The 17,907-nt window shown below is 42.6% G+C and overlaps 1 protein-coding gene across 2 annotated transcripts in view; it reads right to left on the bottom strand.

The window, feature by feature from the left end:
• Positions 1-695: 695 nt before the first annotated feature.
• Positions 696-17,907, bottom strand: part of LOC111858151 (F-box only protein 11-like) — a 34,158-nt gene continuing 16,946 nt past the window's right edge. Inside the window, exons 11-22 of one of the 2 annotated variants that reach the window (XM_023839628.2) lie at positions 16,454-16,591; positions 15,205-15,422; positions 14,670-14,850; positions 12,845-12,967; positions 12,561-12,646; positions 9,709-9,785; positions 9,315-9,458; positions 8,993-9,103; positions 7,146-7,253; positions 2,931-3,039; positions 2,748-2,846; positions 696-2,432 (exon numbers count right to left, since the gene is read on the bottom strand). In XM_023839628.2, the coding sequence (XP_023695396.1) occupies positions 2,303-2,432; positions 2,748-2,846; positions 2,931-3,039; positions 7,146-7,253; positions 8,993-9,103; positions 9,315-9,458; positions 9,709-9,785; positions 12,561-12,646; positions 12,845-12,967; positions 14,670-14,850; positions 15,205-15,422; positions 16,454-16,591 (1,524 nt within the window). In that variant the 3' untranslated portion in view covers positions 696-2,302. Of the gene's footprint in view, positions 2,433-2,747; positions 2,847-2,930; positions 3,040-3,383; positions 6,373-7,145; positions 7,254-8,992; positions 9,104-9,314; positions 9,459-9,708; positions 9,786-12,560; positions 12,647-12,844; positions 12,968-14,669; positions 14,851-15,204; positions 15,423-16,453; positions 16,592-17,907 lie in introns of those variants that run through there. The other variant, XM_023839629.2, reaches the window with a different exon arrangement.

The raw sequence follows: 17,907 nt of genomic DNA, 5'->3' as shown, positions 1-17,907 counted from the left end.
GAGAAGGAAGGTCTAAGTCTCCCTGCCTTGCTGTGAGACATGGATGCTATCCAGTTAGGTGGAAAGGAAGATTGGACTCCTTCAGTGTCTCTCTTTGGAGAATCCTTCAGTACCGCTGGTTTGACTTTGTGTCACTGTGTTGTGGGTGCAGCAATGCGCTGCCTCAGGGCATGCTCCCCAACCTGACCTGACCTGACCTGGTGCTTGGGCTGCCAGGATTTTAATTTTTTGATACATTGCTAAGTATGAAACTTTTCAACATTTTGCATCACCGTGATCCAAAATGCCCTTTTTTGTCCATTTGTGTATTAGGATGCCTGGTCTACCAGGAAGTGGAAATTTTGATCTACTGTAAGTATGGAGCTTTTCAACATTTTGCATCCCCACAATGCAAAACGTGCATTTAACAACGCAATTTTGCGATTTGGGTGCCTGTTTTGCTAATTTTGCATATGGGGGCACTTGGGTCGCTGAAAAATTAACATTTTGACGTTGACAGTTATTTTGTATCCCTGAGAAGCAAAACACATTTACTAGAGCAATTTCGTGATTTGGGTGCTTGTTTCTCCAATTTTGCATTATACTCATGATACCATGGATAAATTAGTTACACTAATGGAAGTCAACCTCACTACCCACATATTCATTCCTATTCATGATCTAAATTTTAATAAAAATGACAAGTTTCCTTTTTTTTGTAGGAAATTATACCCTTTTAATTCATACTAGCATCTACATAATGGTTGTTGAATACTTCACAATATATTAAGTCGAGATGGTATGGTACATGCATACAATCCAAGCTGTATGAGAACCCACAGTCACCAATACACAATGAAAAGTTGAAATAAAATCCCTCAAAAAAAAATTAAAAAAAATAAGCCATGAGACAGTTCAGTGCTGTATAGATAAGCACATCAGCATTAAGACAGCAATGTCTCTTTTCTTATTAAGGAAAAAGGGGGAAAAGCCACAGTCACACGCGAGTGCCACTCACACGAGACATCACTATGAACACTCTATCGTGATGCTTTGCCAGCAATTACTCATCTGCTGTGCCTTGCTTGAGCTCCAGGGGTTAAAATAAATGTTTTGAGACATTTATTCCTTTAGATAATTTCAACTAAAACTTCCAGAAATAGCCAGATATCCACAGAGATTAACATTTAGCACACTTCACCCACCATTACCCATGTGAAATGTTTTAAACACCTGACGTGACTTTTTGTGCATTACAAGCCCTAATAAGTCCCTAGTGTGCCTCAGCACCAATGGGAGACTTAACAGGGTTACCCCAACAGTCATTTCAAACAGCCTTGACCACATGTAAGTGTATCAACAAAATTGTTTATACCTTAGCAAAAGGTAACACCGCTCAAGAATGCACACTACTCAAAACATTCCTTTTGCTTTTGCAATTAAAGAAAAAAAAAACATATTACTTTTAATACATTAACATTGCTGGAGCAAATTTAGCGTTCCTAAATCAAATCCGTGTAATTCATTGATATTTCTCTTTCACAGAAAGAACTTATATACTGGGGCTTGACAAGGTATACATTAAGCAAAGGGAGTGTTACCAAAATAATAATAATAATAATAATAATAATAATAATAAGACATTCAAGTACAGTAAGATTTCTGCTTGAAAATACAAAACTATGTGGGAAAGCATTAAAATCATGTGTCAATCAGAATGGCATTTAAAAAAAAGCTGAAGTGCTAGATCACCTTTTGTTCCTTTACCAAACATTTACCAGCACCACTGCTGTCTAGAAACAGTTGCCAAGGCGGCCGAATGGGCATAGCCCAGCCTCCCGAACAGGATGACATCCCTCTTCAGTGAGAGGGACTATGGCTCCTTGTATTTCTGGGTACCAGACTGCAGCTAAGCTCCTCCTACAGCAGCATCTCAGATGTTGCACAGAGAGGCAGTACAGCTGAAGCCATGCCCCCTTCCTCTCCATAATCCTGAGTCAACATATTGCTTCTCTTCGACGTTCATTTCTTCTTTTCTTCAAAACATTTGCATTAACAGAAAAAAAAAAAAAGTTTTACATCCACAGACACAGGAAAGCCTTTTAAAGGTTTTCTTTAAATATATAAACTTCTCCATTAGAAGCTGGATCAGCTTTTGTTTTCAGTTTTTTTTAGTATGTTTTTAAAGATTTTATTTCTAGTGTGCATATCTTTCTCCATCATCATACATTAAACATGGAGTCTTTTTGGGTCCAGACTGATCAAAGCATCCATTTGGTGCGTGTAGTCCATGGCCCTTTAAAGGTAACAGCTGAGGTCAGGCTCAGTTGTGCTGCAATGTATTGGACTCTATAGGAGGGGCAGAGTCATACAGAGTGTCCGTGTCATGTGTCGGCTCTCCAGCAAGTGTGCATGGGTTTGACAATGTCCCTGCTCCACAGTCACAGAAAAACCTATAGTGAAGAGAAAGTATAAATTAAAATCCATTAATGGATCTATTAAAACTCAGAATGCAGTTAAATTCTTGTACAGTTCAAAGGTAACCTATTGACTGTTTATTACAAAGAACAACTAGGCATGGGCAATACAAATTGACAAAATGTCATATCGCAATTATGAACATTTATATCATCAATTTGAATATTCTATCGTGATATTGCCTAAATACTTGTTTCCTTGTGTAATTAACAGTCATGTACTATTTTTACACAGATTCCATCAAGGTATGAGTCTGTTTGTATAATTATATTTAGTGCAGCTGCACTAACCTGTCATGCCGAATGAACTCGACATCATGTCCCTGATGGCACTTCTTGATGCAGTTCAGGCAGATGGCATTGCGGTCTGTCGTGTTGCATGTGTGACACCTACAGGAGATGCAATGCAGGTTTTGATTGGTTGATATGCTCATCAGATAAAAATGTATGCTATTGGGGGTAGGGGGCATTTACCTATAAAAATCGTGCATCGGGTAGCTGGTGTAACTGGAAATCTTATACAGGCACTGACCCCTAGAGACAGCTTTTTCAATGGCATCTTGGTTGTTCATTATCTTGTTATCTGTGGAGGAAAATGCACAGAGTCAAAACATCTAGAAACTCAAAACTAATACTAAGGTTGGAAATATCCACCAGCAGCTGATCTCTGTATGAAAGTCTGTACATGGAACATCTTATAGTCCCCCTCTTCTTTTCTTTCTAGATTTAAACTCCTAACTGTGGAGGAAATATCTGGTATTTTTAGAAAATCAATGCCCTCTGTCAGATGGACCCATTTCCTACTTAGGTGGTTAAATCTCATTTGCCCTCTCTTTCATCTCTGGTAACTAACATCATACATGTTCCTTCCTTATTTCTGGTCTCTGACTCTTAAGAAACCTGGACCCTTACAACATGAATTAATAATAATAATTTAACCTTTATTGTCCCTCATGGGGAAATTCTTTTTATGCCTCCATCAACTTGCTCTTTGTAGAATAAGCTGTCTGCGAAGGGCAGCCACCTGTTGGGGCACCCAGGGAGCTGGGGGTTAAGGGCCTTGCTCAAGGACCTGCAGACATGCTGAGGCTGGGTTTGAACCGGTGACCTTGTGATTACAAGCACACAGGCTTAGCCCACTGAGCCACACGCTGCCCTAATTATCATCCAATCTCAAATTTACCTTTCCTCTCTAAAAATCTTGCCTTGGGAGTGAACCTGCACCTCATTGACAATCATCTGTTTGTACTGTGAAATGAACTAAAACCATGCAGAAAATGTTCGGAGACAGCCCTGGTTAAAATCTCCAATGACCTGCTGATGGCAGCTGACTCTGGGCTGATAACCATACTTGTGCCCCTTGACCTAAGCTCAGCCTTTGATCTCTCATGCCATTCCCCTAGAGAGATTGGAATCTATTTGTATCATTGGTACTCTATATGCCTGGTTTAAATCTTATGTCTCGGACCATGCTCAGTTTGTAAAGTCTGCCCAGTTCATAGTGGTGTTCCTCAGGGCTCAGTCTTAGACCTCTCTCTTTTGTTTACCTTCTGCCTCATAGTTATATTTTTAGGAAATTTGATATTCATTTCCACTGTTATGCTACCCAGCTCTATCTGTCTACCAAGACTAATCCCACTCTTCCACCTTCTCTTTCTGACTGCTTACAGGAAGTTAAATCATGATTGTCTGCTAACTTTCTCAAGTTGTGATAAAACGGAGGTTCTTCTGGTAGAAACTAAAACTGTTTTAACCCTCTGGAGTATAGGAGTAGGGAACACACTTTCACTGACTGGGGCATAGTCACACATTTCATTCAACCTAATTTTAAAAACTTTAATACTTCCCACAATGGACGTTTTGAAAAGAAGACCAATTACAGATTTATTCAATGTTTTTTTCATGTTTATATAATAAGATTTCAGTGAGTTATGAACTGAAATACACAAGAAAGATACTCAGCATCGCCGACGATGCCGTTGACTCCAGAGGGTTAACCAAATGGGACAATATTTCTTTGAATACTAACAATTCTCTAATCTCTCCTTCCTCCCAGGTTGAGTTTAGGTATCATTCTTGACAGGTCAGGTCAGGTTGGAGCATGCGCTGATGCAGGGTGTTGCCGCACCCACCACACGGCAAAACTCCTCAGTATCCCGGCCGGCGAACCCCAGGCAGACACATGGTCCAGTCCCACCCTCTGGAAATGGCCGTCCATTTGCCGCAGCTAGGTGTTATGTGGGTATCCCCTTAGCCCAGTAAAGCTGCTTGGGTCCCCAGCAATGAGGATCCTATAAGCCGGATAACCCTCAGGGAAACCCTCCACATAGCCATAGTACCGTACCTGAAGCTCCTTCACAATGCAGGTAATGTGCCTCATTCTGGACTCCTCTAGCAACTGCTTGTTTGACACAAAAGTCAAACCAGCGGTACCGGAGGATTCTCTGAGGATAGTACCGAAGGAGTCCAATCTTCCTCTCAGTTCACTGGATAGTGTCCATGTCTCACAGCCATATAGCATGACAGGGAGCACCAGGACTTGGACCTTTGTCTTCTTGCAAAGATATCGGGAGTGCCACACACCCCTTTCCAGTGACCTCATGACCCTCCATGGTCTCTCAATCCAACTTCATAGGAACAGTCACCAGAGACATGAATGTCGAGTTGACATCAAGCCGTGCACTGTGACTCCTCTCTATAATATCCAGGGTGCCCTGCGAGATGAAACACCTCCTTCTGGGGACACTGGCATCACCAACACAGCCCTTGGTAACCCTTCAGGTTCTTATCACAGAAAATCTCCTATATCACACTGGAGTCAGCAATCGCACCCATATGCAAGTTATTCACACAAACTGTATGCAAACTCATCAGAAACAGCTTGATCTTTGAGCGTGGCCAAGTTCAGCCTCAGAAACAGCTCCATCTGTCCAGCCTCATTCTGCTTGTAGGTGGTAGTCTAGTGGATTTAAGCTGAATCTTCAGAGTAGCAACAGAGTCTGCGGTCAGAATTCACAAACTGGGCATTTCTGTAGACCCTGCAGTTCTGAAGGAGCCTCCAACACCTGCCAACTAGGTTGTGATCGATCTCCTTCGCTGCACCACCAGTATTGGAGTACCAAGTCCAATGATGCGGCTCAAGGCTTTGAAACCAGGATCCAGCGACCTGCAGCCCCTAACCTTTTGCAAAGTCAAGGAACATGGAGCCACTCTCAGCGCGGTCTCCAGACCCATGGGGACTGACACAATCCTCATAGCCAGCCCTTTCAGTGCCAGTGGTTGCACTGAAGAAGTCCCATGACCAGAGGAGTGTCACCTCATAGGCACCCTTCAACCACTAAGCGAAGTTGCAAGTAAAATGTCTCCTTCAACGAGACATCACTCACCACGATCAGAGCATATAGTGAAACAACAGACAAGGCACCCAAGGAGTGCCATAGCCGGAGTCTCATAATACGCTTGTTGAAAGGAGTGTCATCAGACATCATCGGGAGGAGCTGATCTGCTACAGAAATAGCTACTTCCTGAGTATGGCAGCCATCAGACCGACCTGACCAAAAGTAGGTATACCCACCTACAGAGATCTGGCCACTCCCTGGTGTGTGTACCTCAGAGCGTGCTCCCATCGAAATGTGGAGTTTACGAAGCTCCCCTGACAGCATAGGAAGATTGTCATCTTGGGAGACACAAGACATTCCACGTGCCTACCTGGATGGGTTGCCTCAAACTGGGACCCAAGTACCGCCATGCAGCAGGCAACGCCTCAGAACCACACCAGCCCTGAACCCCAAGAGGCCTGACACTTGTCGCTCTCTCATGGTTTAAACTCATCTGGGTATGAGGCTCCCGAAAGCTTTCCCCAATCCCCTTCATGATTCATGCAGCCTTCCTGTGGGCAGCTGCACCAGAGCTACTCCTGCAGAGAGCATATGGGTATTGTGCCTGTTTATATCGAGCAGTTGCGAGTTGTTTTGCGGTGGCTGGAGTGCCAATCCCGCCACCAACCCCCCAAATTTTTTTCCCTGCAAGTACAAGGCCAGATGCAGTTTAACATAATACCAGCACATGTTCTTGACATCACTCAGTCTGCATAATTCTATTTACATAATATCAGCCATTTACACTCATCTCTTAAAGCTGACAACACTGCTATTCTTGTACCTGCTCTAGTTACATCTCATATTGATTATTGTAATTCTATCCTCTCTGGTCTTCCTCACTAACTTATCCACAAACTCCAACTGGTTCAGAATGCTGCTACTGCTCGTATCATTACCAGAACCCCTTCTATAGAACATATCACTCCTGTCCTTTAGTATCTTCATTGGCTCCCTATTAAATATCACATTGATTTTAAGATTTTGCTTCTCACTTTCAAGACAATCCATAATCTGGCACCTTCGTATCTCTCTGATCATCTTCATATCTTCATAATGCCAAAAACACACCCCTGTTCTGTATATTCATTCAATGTTGTATTAACATTGGTTTTATTGCAACTAATATTTTTATTTATTATATATTGCGACTGTTCATTAATGTGTTTATTAAGGGTCCTTGAGTGTCTTGAAAGGCACCTATATATAAAATGTATTATTATAATTACAATCAGGTCTGGTCTTTCAAGAACCATAAACTTATGGGCACAGAACGGAGAACGAAGAGGAACAGAGCAGAGTATTCAGTTACCTTTCATTGTCACATTGACACCAGAGGCGAGGAACAAGCCTCCAAAGCGGTTGTTGAAAATTTGATTGCCTTCCAGAGTTGCAGTGGCATGATTTGTGATCTCAATCCCTACAATACAGAAACAACAAAGTCTAAAATCTTATACAGCGGCTTGCTTAAGTGTTCAGTTCACCTTGAAAGTCACGAGGATTGTCTGGAGTATAAAATATATATTTATATACACAATTTTCTCAAACAACTTATGTTGAGAACTCTTTTGCTCCAGTATACAGTATTTTTAAAGGCCCAAATAGGTCAATTGTGTACTAACATTAAAAAGATAAAAAGAAAAACATTATACATGCTGTTTGCCTAAGTATTCAACCCCTATGCTTTGGAAGTTGCAGGTTTACACAAATGACAAATTAAATCACAAAGATGACAGTTATTAGACCAAAATTAAACATAATTAGGTACTACTTAGTCTTGATGTTTCCACCAAATACAAAAAATACGCTTTGGAAGGGCCACTGTCTTTCTTGGTCAATCACTGCAAAAATTAAGACAAATGAACATTCTCCTGATGTGACTGAAGTCACTGAAATGCAGAAGGCAGGAAATGGCTACATAAAAATACTGAAGAGACTGAATGCCCCGTTAAGCATTGTTAGATTCATCATCATAAAGTAGAAGGTTCATCACAGCACCCAGACCATTACTAGAACAGGCTGCCCCTCAAAACTAAGCATAAGAGCAAGATGTCAACTGGTGAGAGAAATTGCTAAACTAAATACACCCACCACTCTCAGAAGTCTGTAATGCTCTTTGGCTGAAACTGGAGTGAAGGTGCATGGGTTCACAATTTCAAGAGCTCTTCATAAAACAGGATTCTACAGGAGGGTAGCAAGAAGCCATTCCTTATGAAGATCCACATAACACATATGGCATTTGCTACAAGGCATGAGAAATACCCAGTTAAGACGTGAGAGAAGGTTTTAAGGTCAAATGAGACCAAAACAGAACTTTTTGACAGACTTCAAAGAGGTATGTGTGGTGTAAAACTATCACTGACCACACCTGAAGAAACACCATACTTATGGTGAAATATGGTGGGGACAGCCTCATGCTATGGGGATGATGCTTATGTGCTGGGACTGGGAATCTTGTCTTGTCATAGTTGAAGGGACAATGAATGGGCACAGATACCACACAATATTGCCGGAGAACTTGTTCCAGTCTGCAATGAACCTATGGCTCAGGAGAAGATTCATTTATCAACATGAAATTGACTCTAAGCATAAGGCCAAAGCGACATGGCTCAAAAAAGAGGAAGGTGGATATTCTGGAATGGAGTCAAAGCCCTGATCTTAACCCTACTGAGAATCTGCGGCACTGTTTGAAAGCTGCTGTCCAGAGGTGCTGTCCCCCCAACCTAGAGCATCTCTATTCATTCTGCCAAGAAGAATGGAGGAGAATCGCTCCTGATGATGCGCAAAACCAGTATGTACTTCAAAAAAAAATTAAGGCCGTTATTGCCACGAAAGGGTCCTCAACAAATATTAATGTGTAGAGACTTAAATATTTATGCAAACATTAAATTGTGAGTTTTTCTTCTTCAGTTAAATATATACAAAAATGGTTTATTTTGACATTTATTGTTACAACATATGAGTTCACACTAAAAATACTGAATGGATAATATGTGTACAAATCTTTTGTCAGGCAGAAAATTATGATGACTTTCAAGAGGGCTGAATACTTTTGCAAGCCACTGTACAACAAAAAAAAACTCTACTAATGAAAGGTTGGAGAGGAGCACAGCTAGACTAAACAGGCACGTACAATGACATCACAAGGTCGACCCCCACCTGCAGCAAAGCCATCAAATATCCTGTTTTTCCTGAGCACAGGATGACTGTTGGTGCTGATGAGGACACCAGCTTGGGCATTGCGGAAGATGTCGTTCTCCTCGAGCAAACCTACACAGGTAAGGTGTGGCAGTCATCTGAAAGGCTGTAGGTTGGGGAAAACCCCAGACCATTCATGCCTTTACAATGTCTATCACAGGCAGGGACACTGTGACTTTATGTTTCCAGAAACATACTAAAGTAATGCCTCAGAGAAATGCCAATCTCCCATAATGTCATAAAACTGGCCTTTTATTATGGACGTAAACAACATTATGTATACCTCGACCACCATTGAATATGCATATTCCACCGTCTCTACCATCATGGATCTTGTTCCTGCGAAGCGTAGGGTTGCTGTCTGTCTTTATCCACACACCAGCCATTGCATTGTCAAAGATCTCATTGTCCTCAATGAAACCCAACCCTGAGGACAGAATAGGCAGTGACAGAGGGAAAACTGAAGCCAACCATATAGCTAGCCATTTTCCTGAAGCAAATGAGAAATTATGCTGAGGTCTCCGAACTGCAACTTTTGCATTGAAAGTTTGTAAACAACTACAAATTAATAGTAAGCAGTTTATAACATTTCCAGAATGTATCACAGTGACCCAATGGACACTGAGCCAGAAGACTTTGTAATGGTACTGTCAAGAGCCTGAATTCCAGCTCCTTACCAGAGTTGTATACCAGAATGCCACCATTCTGGCCTCCCCAGATCTTATTCCGCCGAATCTTGGGGTTGCTACCAGTTCTGCAGGAGAAAAATGGGCAGCAGTGGTTCCTTTGTGATTTTTGGACAGTGCTACAAATACTGCAGTCTCAGGCTGTGAAACAAAGATGTTTTTAAAATAGAATAGTTTAATAAATAAATGCCCTAGGAAATAAAAAAAAAAAAATCAATATTTGTTGTGACCGCCCTTTGCCTCTAAAACAGCATCAATTCTCTTAGGGACACTTGCTTCAGCCGCTGCATGTAATCCTAAACAGCAGATGGATGGATGAATGGATGGATGGATGGATGGATAGATGCAGTATTCATTTTTATTTTTGTTGACAGTTTATTGTAACTTTGGCCATGCATTAGGGCTCAGTGTCATGTTTCAGAATGAATCTGGGATCAGAAAGACTCCTTCCCGACAGTACTGCATAATGGATGAGAAAATGCCTATACAGTGGTACCTCAGTTCTCAAACTCATTAGAAGTCAAACTTCTTAAAAGTCGAACCAACCAGTTCGGAAAAAAATTACCTAGAACTCTATCTGAATCTCAGAAGTCCAACCGTGAACACCGCGCGGGGGAAAGGAGTCACGCGGCACGTCTCTCAGCGGAAACAAAGGGTGACGCTTCAGTCTCAGCCTCGCAATCACTGTGATAGTGCCATGCATGTTTACACTAGCTGAATACATATATTTAGACAGCAAAAATACATTTAGACAATGACAGTAACAGTATGTCACGCCCACAGGGGCGGGACCGGACAGGTGCAACTTGGCGACAGACGAGTAACCGCTTACATAAGTCAAACCACCCCAAAACATCCTCGCAAAGTATTGAACCGATGTATCGACGCCTTACCAAGCACTTTTCTTGTCTTCAGTCTGCCCGATCACCCCTGCCTTACCTGTCTGCACCGTGTGATCCTGACCTTCTTCCCTTCCTTCCTCAGACCCGCTCCCGTGATTAACCTGACTGTCCAGCTGAGCCCGGCGTCTTCTGTTCCCTCTTCCCCGTGTTTCTCGTTCTTGTCTCGCCGTGTTGGATGGACTCCCCTGGCTACAACCTCTGCATTCGGATCACGACCTCACGCCCCCTCGGTACCTCCGCCTCGGCTTGTTATACGGAGATGCTTACCCACGCCTGCTGCTCTCACTGCCTGCGCCCGGGTTGGGTTGCCAGTGCTCCGTCTCTGGACAAGGCTTTACTCTATCGGTGCTTGTCTGCCATCTCCCTTGTTAAAGTCTTACCGTCCCTGCACTTCTGGATCTCCGTCTCCTTTCTTGCCCAGACGTGACACAGTAATAATTATTATATAATAAAACACATTTTAAAATAAAGATTTATTATTATTTTAATATTAATAATAAACCATTAATACATTTAATTATAATATTGTCATGCCAAGCGGGGACGGAACGGAGACAAAGGTGCAGACGTCAGGGTGTCGGGGAATACGGAGTTTAATTACAGGTAAGGCAGGCAAAATGCAGATGGACAATACAATGACCGGACTAGGGAAACAAACTGAAACGCGGACTAAATACAGAGGACTAATGACAACAGCCATAAACAGCTGATCACAAGGGGATTCCACACGGGGTTAATGAGGGGGCGTACGAAGGAGCGGACGATCGGGGCAGGACACATTGGTCTATTTTTAACTTTACACATTGTTTGGATACATTTATTTTCTTTACAAATTACTGTTTTGATAAATGTGCTTAGATGTGTTTAGTACAGTATATACTTCTTGTTTTATCCGGTTCATTTTGTGTTTAAATGCTAAACAAAAACATATTTAGGTGTAATTTTTTGGGGCCGGGAACCAATTAATTGGTTTTCCATTTTTTTTCTTATGGGGAAAATTCGATCAGAACTCAAACTTTTTAGGATTCGATCCGGAGTCCTGAACGAATTAAGTTTGAGTTCTGAGGTACCACTGTACTTCTCAGTAGTGAAGGGACCATTCATTTTGACCAAACCACCAAATCCATTTGCAAAGATTCAGGAACAAATACACATGAAACCACCATCACCGTGCTTCACTGCTGCTGGCAGACGCATCCATGCAGCCCTCCTCCGCCCTGTGGCAGGCACTGTAACAACCAAACTCAAATTCTGAAATCAATTCAGAGCGCCTGTTGCCATTTTCTACACCCCAGTCCTTGTGCTTTTGTGAATAGGAGAGTCACTCAGCTTTTCCCACCTGGGAGACATGGCCTTTCGGCCACAACTCATAAGCGAGGCCCAGATCTGAGCTGAGAGCAGTGCTTCACACCTTCTAATGTCAAAGGGCAGTAAGCTTCATGTACGTTTGGTCTGCTGCACTCGGCTTCTGCAGCTGGCCGTTGCCTTTCTGCTAACAGCCATGACTGTTTGTGCTTATGCATAACAACTTGTCTAGTGTGAGATTTCTGTTGATTCAGGATGTCCACCTTGTGTGTTGTTGCTGTTTACTCTTGCCAAGGTATAAGACCCGAAGGGTAAACTGCTACCTCTCCTTTATAGCATGGCCTTCCCTCACCTACTTTTACTCTTGCCATGGCGTAAAATCTGAAGGTTAGAAAACTTCTGCCATGGGGCAACCCAACTAGTTTAGTTCAAACTGCACATTATGTCATTAATCATTAGCTTGTTTTATTTGTTTGATTGTGGACTGGCCTGTCTACAAAGACCTTCGTATTTTTTTAATCTAAAATATACTCTTTCCTACTGACACAGTGATGCATAAGATGTAAACTGTCTAAAAAGATTTTTATGAAACACACACAAATTATATAAAAACCTCCAGTGCCATAGGAAGCTGACCTGATCTGAACACCAGAGTACATGTGATTGTAGATGTCATTGTCTTCTAGAACACCGTGTCCATTGTCATAAAAATATACTCCAACCTGCAAAAGATAAAATATACAATAAGATGCTCTCCTGCCAATGGAGAGCTAGGACAGAATTAATGTTATAATAATTTATTTCAAATAAATAAAATAAATACATTATAATAAACATGAGGTTAATAAAAGTAGTAGCTGCCAGCCAGTTACATCCAACTGAACTGCTGAACTGCCAGAATGAGTGCTTTCAGCCATTACCTGCTTTCCGCTGTGTATCCGGTTCCGGCGCAGCACCGGTGTGCTTCCGGTGGTCACCCACACACCCGCCAGAGTGTTACTGTACACTTCATTCTCCTCGATCACACCCTGCCCCTTTTCATGCTGCAAGGTAGAAGCCACACCACATGGTACAGTCAGAATCTCAGCTACTGACTGGAAGGGATCTCACTCTAACAATCTGTTTAACTGTGTTAAACAGAAACAGAGGTCCTTCCCTGACATCTCTGTATTTGCATACTCATTCAGAGCGTGTTCTCACTCAGAGCTACTAAAGCGTTCACTTGCACATCATGGCACCACGTGTTAATTCCCCATGTCGTTTGTGCAGCTATGTGTGGAATTAAAATGCGTACATGAAATGCAGTACCACCAAAAATCTTGGAGGCAGTATGATCAACTTATGTAACCGAATCAAGTGTTTATATATGGTACAGTTAGTAATAAAGTAGCAATTGATCTCTTTTCTTTTGGGCCGGAAGACATTAAAAACGGAATATTTTCAGAGGCAAAAGAAAAAAATATTCCAAGCACTACTGTGTGTGTCTGTGTACAGCAGCTTCAAAATGTACTGGCAGTTTAAGTTTCTTCTGCTTTCTACAGAGAATGCTGCAGCAGTATTACGGATTCAGCAACTTGCTGTGGAAGCAGTGAGTGTAAAACATTTCATGCCACAACCATAAACTATGCATTCAAGTATGAGCAGCTGCACCACTGATGTAGTGACAACACACATAGGCATAAGAGTTGGGAGTAGTGTCACAATTATTACATATTACATAACACCTAATCAAGATTATTTGAGCTGACCACGATTATATTTTGCATAATCAGTAGAACCGTCTCCACTCATATAAAAATAGCTGGATGAAACGGAACATCACTATTCCCATATCACTGTTTTCACATAATTTTCTACCATGAAATGCTTGGCTAGCTTTTGTTTAATGACATCATCTCATTGCGATTCTGAACCGATCCATACCACCTGCCCTATTTGTACATCGCAGGTATGCATGTGCAACATAAGGCTTCTCAGCAAATTTTACGGCGGTGCCGCTTTGTACCCCTTAGTTTCAAAACATTTTCATGACCCAGCCTGATCCTGTTAGTATTTCTTTTCACCACTTCAGGTTCATTTTACGAGCTAGTTGCTTGTGAGCGATCTCCAGCAGCCCAGAATATCAGGCAGATATTCAGATTTTCTCTGTCTGTTTAATAAAAGTTCTGCATAGCACCTGTACTTGTGAGTACATGTTTATGCGTCTCATTATGGTGGGATGACTGTTTATGTCCTTGACGGCTGCCACTATTATGCTGCAGCAGAGTCAGTATATTATGGCAATAGGACAAAGAACAAGAGAAATGTCTTATTTTTCTATTCATTTCTGATCCCACTGCTTTGGAGTTATATAAGCAGGTGCACATAACTGGTATGCAAGTACACATTCCCTGTAAAGCAATAAATGTGGAAATGTCTTGTTGCAGCATATCATGCCTCTACAATTTTTGTTTAAAGCTTAAAAGGCAAATGCATTTTTTATTTATATGTTCCAAATATTCAATATTTAGTTCTTTATAAAGGTGCATATGTAATATTCAACTATGATTAGGCTAACTCTAGGCTGATAGTGTTATAAAATGAACAGGGAAAAAAACAAATCATTAATTGCAATTATTTTTATGACAATCATCAACTAAAATTTCATGATGGTGACAGTCCCAGCTGCGAGCATGGGGTACAAACCAGCTCTAAGAGTCACATGTATGACTAAGCATACACAAGGGAATGAGAAACTTTCCGTACTACATAGATGCCCCCATGCTGCCCATCGTGGATTTTGTTCTGTCGGACAATAGGGCAGCTGTTGGTCCGGATCTGGATCCCTGCCAAGGCGTTGCCATGGATGTCGTTCCCTTCGATGAGGCCCCGCCCATCGCCAAATATGTAAACACCACCTTGGTTACCATTGTAGATGGCATTTCCCCTGGATACACATGACAGAGAACAACTGCATGATAAACACACATAAATACCAAAGTGTATGTCAGAAAGCTAACTTGCACAAACTTAGCCGGGAAAAAAAAAAATCATATTTAAAAGCTCCTTGCGATGGGGGGCAGGCCTAAATGATTACACATATGAATCTGCTCCAAACTCATCAATTATCGGAATGCCTTCCTATGTTTATGGTACCAGGCTTCCATTGGAGTTGTCCAGACAAAACAACCAAATCAGTTCAAAACAGTTAAGATAGCAGAACCATAAACGTGATAAAATTAAGAAGAAAAGATTGGATAGAGGAATCCCAAAAAACGGACAAATAAGTAAAGATGCTAACCTGATGGTAGGGTCACTGTTAGATGTGATCCAGACCCCAGCAAAGTTATTCGCATAGATCTTATTGTCGATGAACTGGCCACGACCCTTTTCATGCACATAGATGCCCCCTGTCTGTCCGTGGTGGATCTCACAGCGCACCACCGTGGGGTTTGCGTAAGCCTTCACCTCAAACCCAGCAATACGATTCCGGTGGATGTTGCAGCTCTCAAAGTAGCCCTGCAGAGCACACAGCACACACCAAAATGTACACCAGTGTCAAGTAAAAATCCGATGAACCAGGTAAAACCATAACACCTGACTTTTAGGTTTAGAGAGATTTATCTAAACAGGCATAGCTCATGTTCTTTTCCACATCGAGCAGCTTAACAGTATATACTAGATAGAGCCCTGGTTTTGAAAACATGATGTTTAGCAACCACAAAAGTACCCTAAGAATTGGGGACGAAACAGGAGCACCACAAAAAAAATGTGTATAACATGCAAACTCTAACGAGAATGGGGGTAAGATTCAAACCCCCAACTCTGAAGCTGGGGCAACAGAGACACCTGCTTAGCCACCAAACTCCATCCATCCATTAACTTCCGTTTGTCTGGGGTTCGGGTCATGGGGGTAGAGGCTTCAGGAGAGATACCCAGACCTCCCTCTCTCCAGCTACCTCTACCAGCTCTTCGGGGGGGGGGGATGTGCCGAGGCGTTCCCAGACCAGCCGAGAGATAGAATCCCTCCAGCGTGTCCTGGGTCTGCCCTGGGGCCTCCTCCCTGTAGGACATGCACGGAAAACCTCTCCGGGTAGCCGCCCAGGAGGCATCCGCACCAGATGTCCAAACCACCCCAACTGGCTTCTTTCGACATGGAGAAGCAGCGGTTCTGCTCTGAGACTCTCCCGGATATCCGAACTTGTCACCCTATCCCTAAGGGAGAGCCCAGACACCCTGCAGAGAAACCTCATTTCGGCCGCCTGTATTCGCGATCTCATTCTTTCGGTCATTACCCATAGCTCATGACCACAAGTGAGGTAAGGTGGCAATCCAAGGAGAGGGTCACCAAACTCTCTCAAGAAAATGTACTTATTCAAAAGCTATTAAGAAGTTAACTGTAGAAGATACCAGCATACCCTACAGCTAGCATACACAATTAAAATCCTGGTGGACTCAAGAATTCAAGAATTAGAGCTCTCTCTAATCATAAAAATCTTGTAACCACAATGTGACAGAAAACAATCCAATGAAGTGGGCCATGCATTTACCATGCCGTGGTCGAAGGTAAACACTCCGACATCCCTTCCGTGATGAATGTGGTTTCGTCGGATGATGGGGTTGCCGTGGTTTTTCACCCAGATGCCTGCCAGAGCATTGTTGGAGATCTCATTGTCCTCATATACACCCTGGAAACAGAGGGGGGGCACTGAATAGGAACAGAAACATGCAACCTCACAGCACAGCTGAAGCACAGGTGTTTCATTTCTGGTTACATTTTTGTGGTACACCTTCTTCCTCCCTTCTCTTTACTATGCTGCCATTGTTAAGTTACTCCTGCATTACACTTGGTTGGCTATACTTCCACAACACAATACTCATGTTCTCCTATACTTTCTGCCTTGTCCTTGGGCACGTCCACTCTGATTGGTCCATCACTTAGACCCAATGTCTGACAATTGCCAGTATCTGTCCCATCTTTTCCCTCCTCCAACAGTCCGATCACCAGAACATCATTACCTACCCCAAGTAGCCACTCAGACCCAGAATATAAAAACATCTTCATTAACTAAATGTTATACAGCTTTTATTACTTTATTATTGATTCTTGTATAATAAGCCACTTATGTCCACTGCCATTCTCAGCACTGACAAGAAATGACAGAATCAAAGACTACATCAATCTTACTCCCAATGCATTAGAAACCAAATGAAGTACACAGACACATGTTTTGAGAGTTTAGAAATGATTATGAGCAGTTTCAGGTGCTTCCAGCTTTAGAGCCGGAAGGGACTGGGGAAGCAGGTGGGCCCTTGGGCACTGAGGAGCCCCCTCCCCCCAGAAAGAGGGAGGTTGTGGTAGTGGGGGATTCAATTATTAGGGGAGTAGACAGTTATGTGTGCACGCGTGATAGAGGGTCCCGTACGGTGTCTTGCCTGCCTGGTGCCCAGGTAGGAGACCTTCCAGATCGTGTGGACAAGCTTTTGGCCCCAGCTGGGGTGGATCCAGTTGTCGTGGTGCATGTTGGCACCAACGACATAGGCAAGGGTAGAAGGGCTGTTCTGCAGGATAAATTTATAGAAGTCGCCAATAAGCTTAGAAGCAGAACGTCCATGGTGGTATTTTCCGAAATACTCCCCGTGCCACGCGCAAGTGAGGCTAAGTTAGCTGAGATAAGGAGATTAAATGCGTGGCTAAAAGGATGGTGTAGGAAAGAGGGGTTTAGGTTTATGGGGCACTGGAGGACCTTCTGGAACAGGTGGGACCTGTTCAAGCCGGATGGGTTGCATCTGAACCGGAGGGGAACCAGTGTACTGGGAAGGCGTATTTGTAGAGTAGTTGAGGAATGTTTAAACTAGGGACTGGGGGGGCAGGGAGGTTAGTTAAGTATGTAACTGGGGGGAAACGGAAAGCCCAAAAAAATCATATTATAAGTAGGCACTGTAATAAGCCTACCCTTTGTTGTCTGTATTTAAACGCCAGGAGTATTAGGAATAAAATTCA

This window comes from Paramormyrops kingsleyae, chromosome 20 (genome assembly GCF_048594095.1).
Source record: "Paramormyrops kingsleyae isolate MSU_618 chromosome 20, PKINGS_0.4, whole genome shotgun sequence".
Taxonomy (NCBI): Eukaryota; Metazoa; Chordata; class Actinopteri; order Osteoglossiformes; family Mormyridae; genus Paramormyrops; species Paramormyrops kingsleyae.
This window is presented reverse-complemented; position numbering and strand designations above follow the sequence as displayed.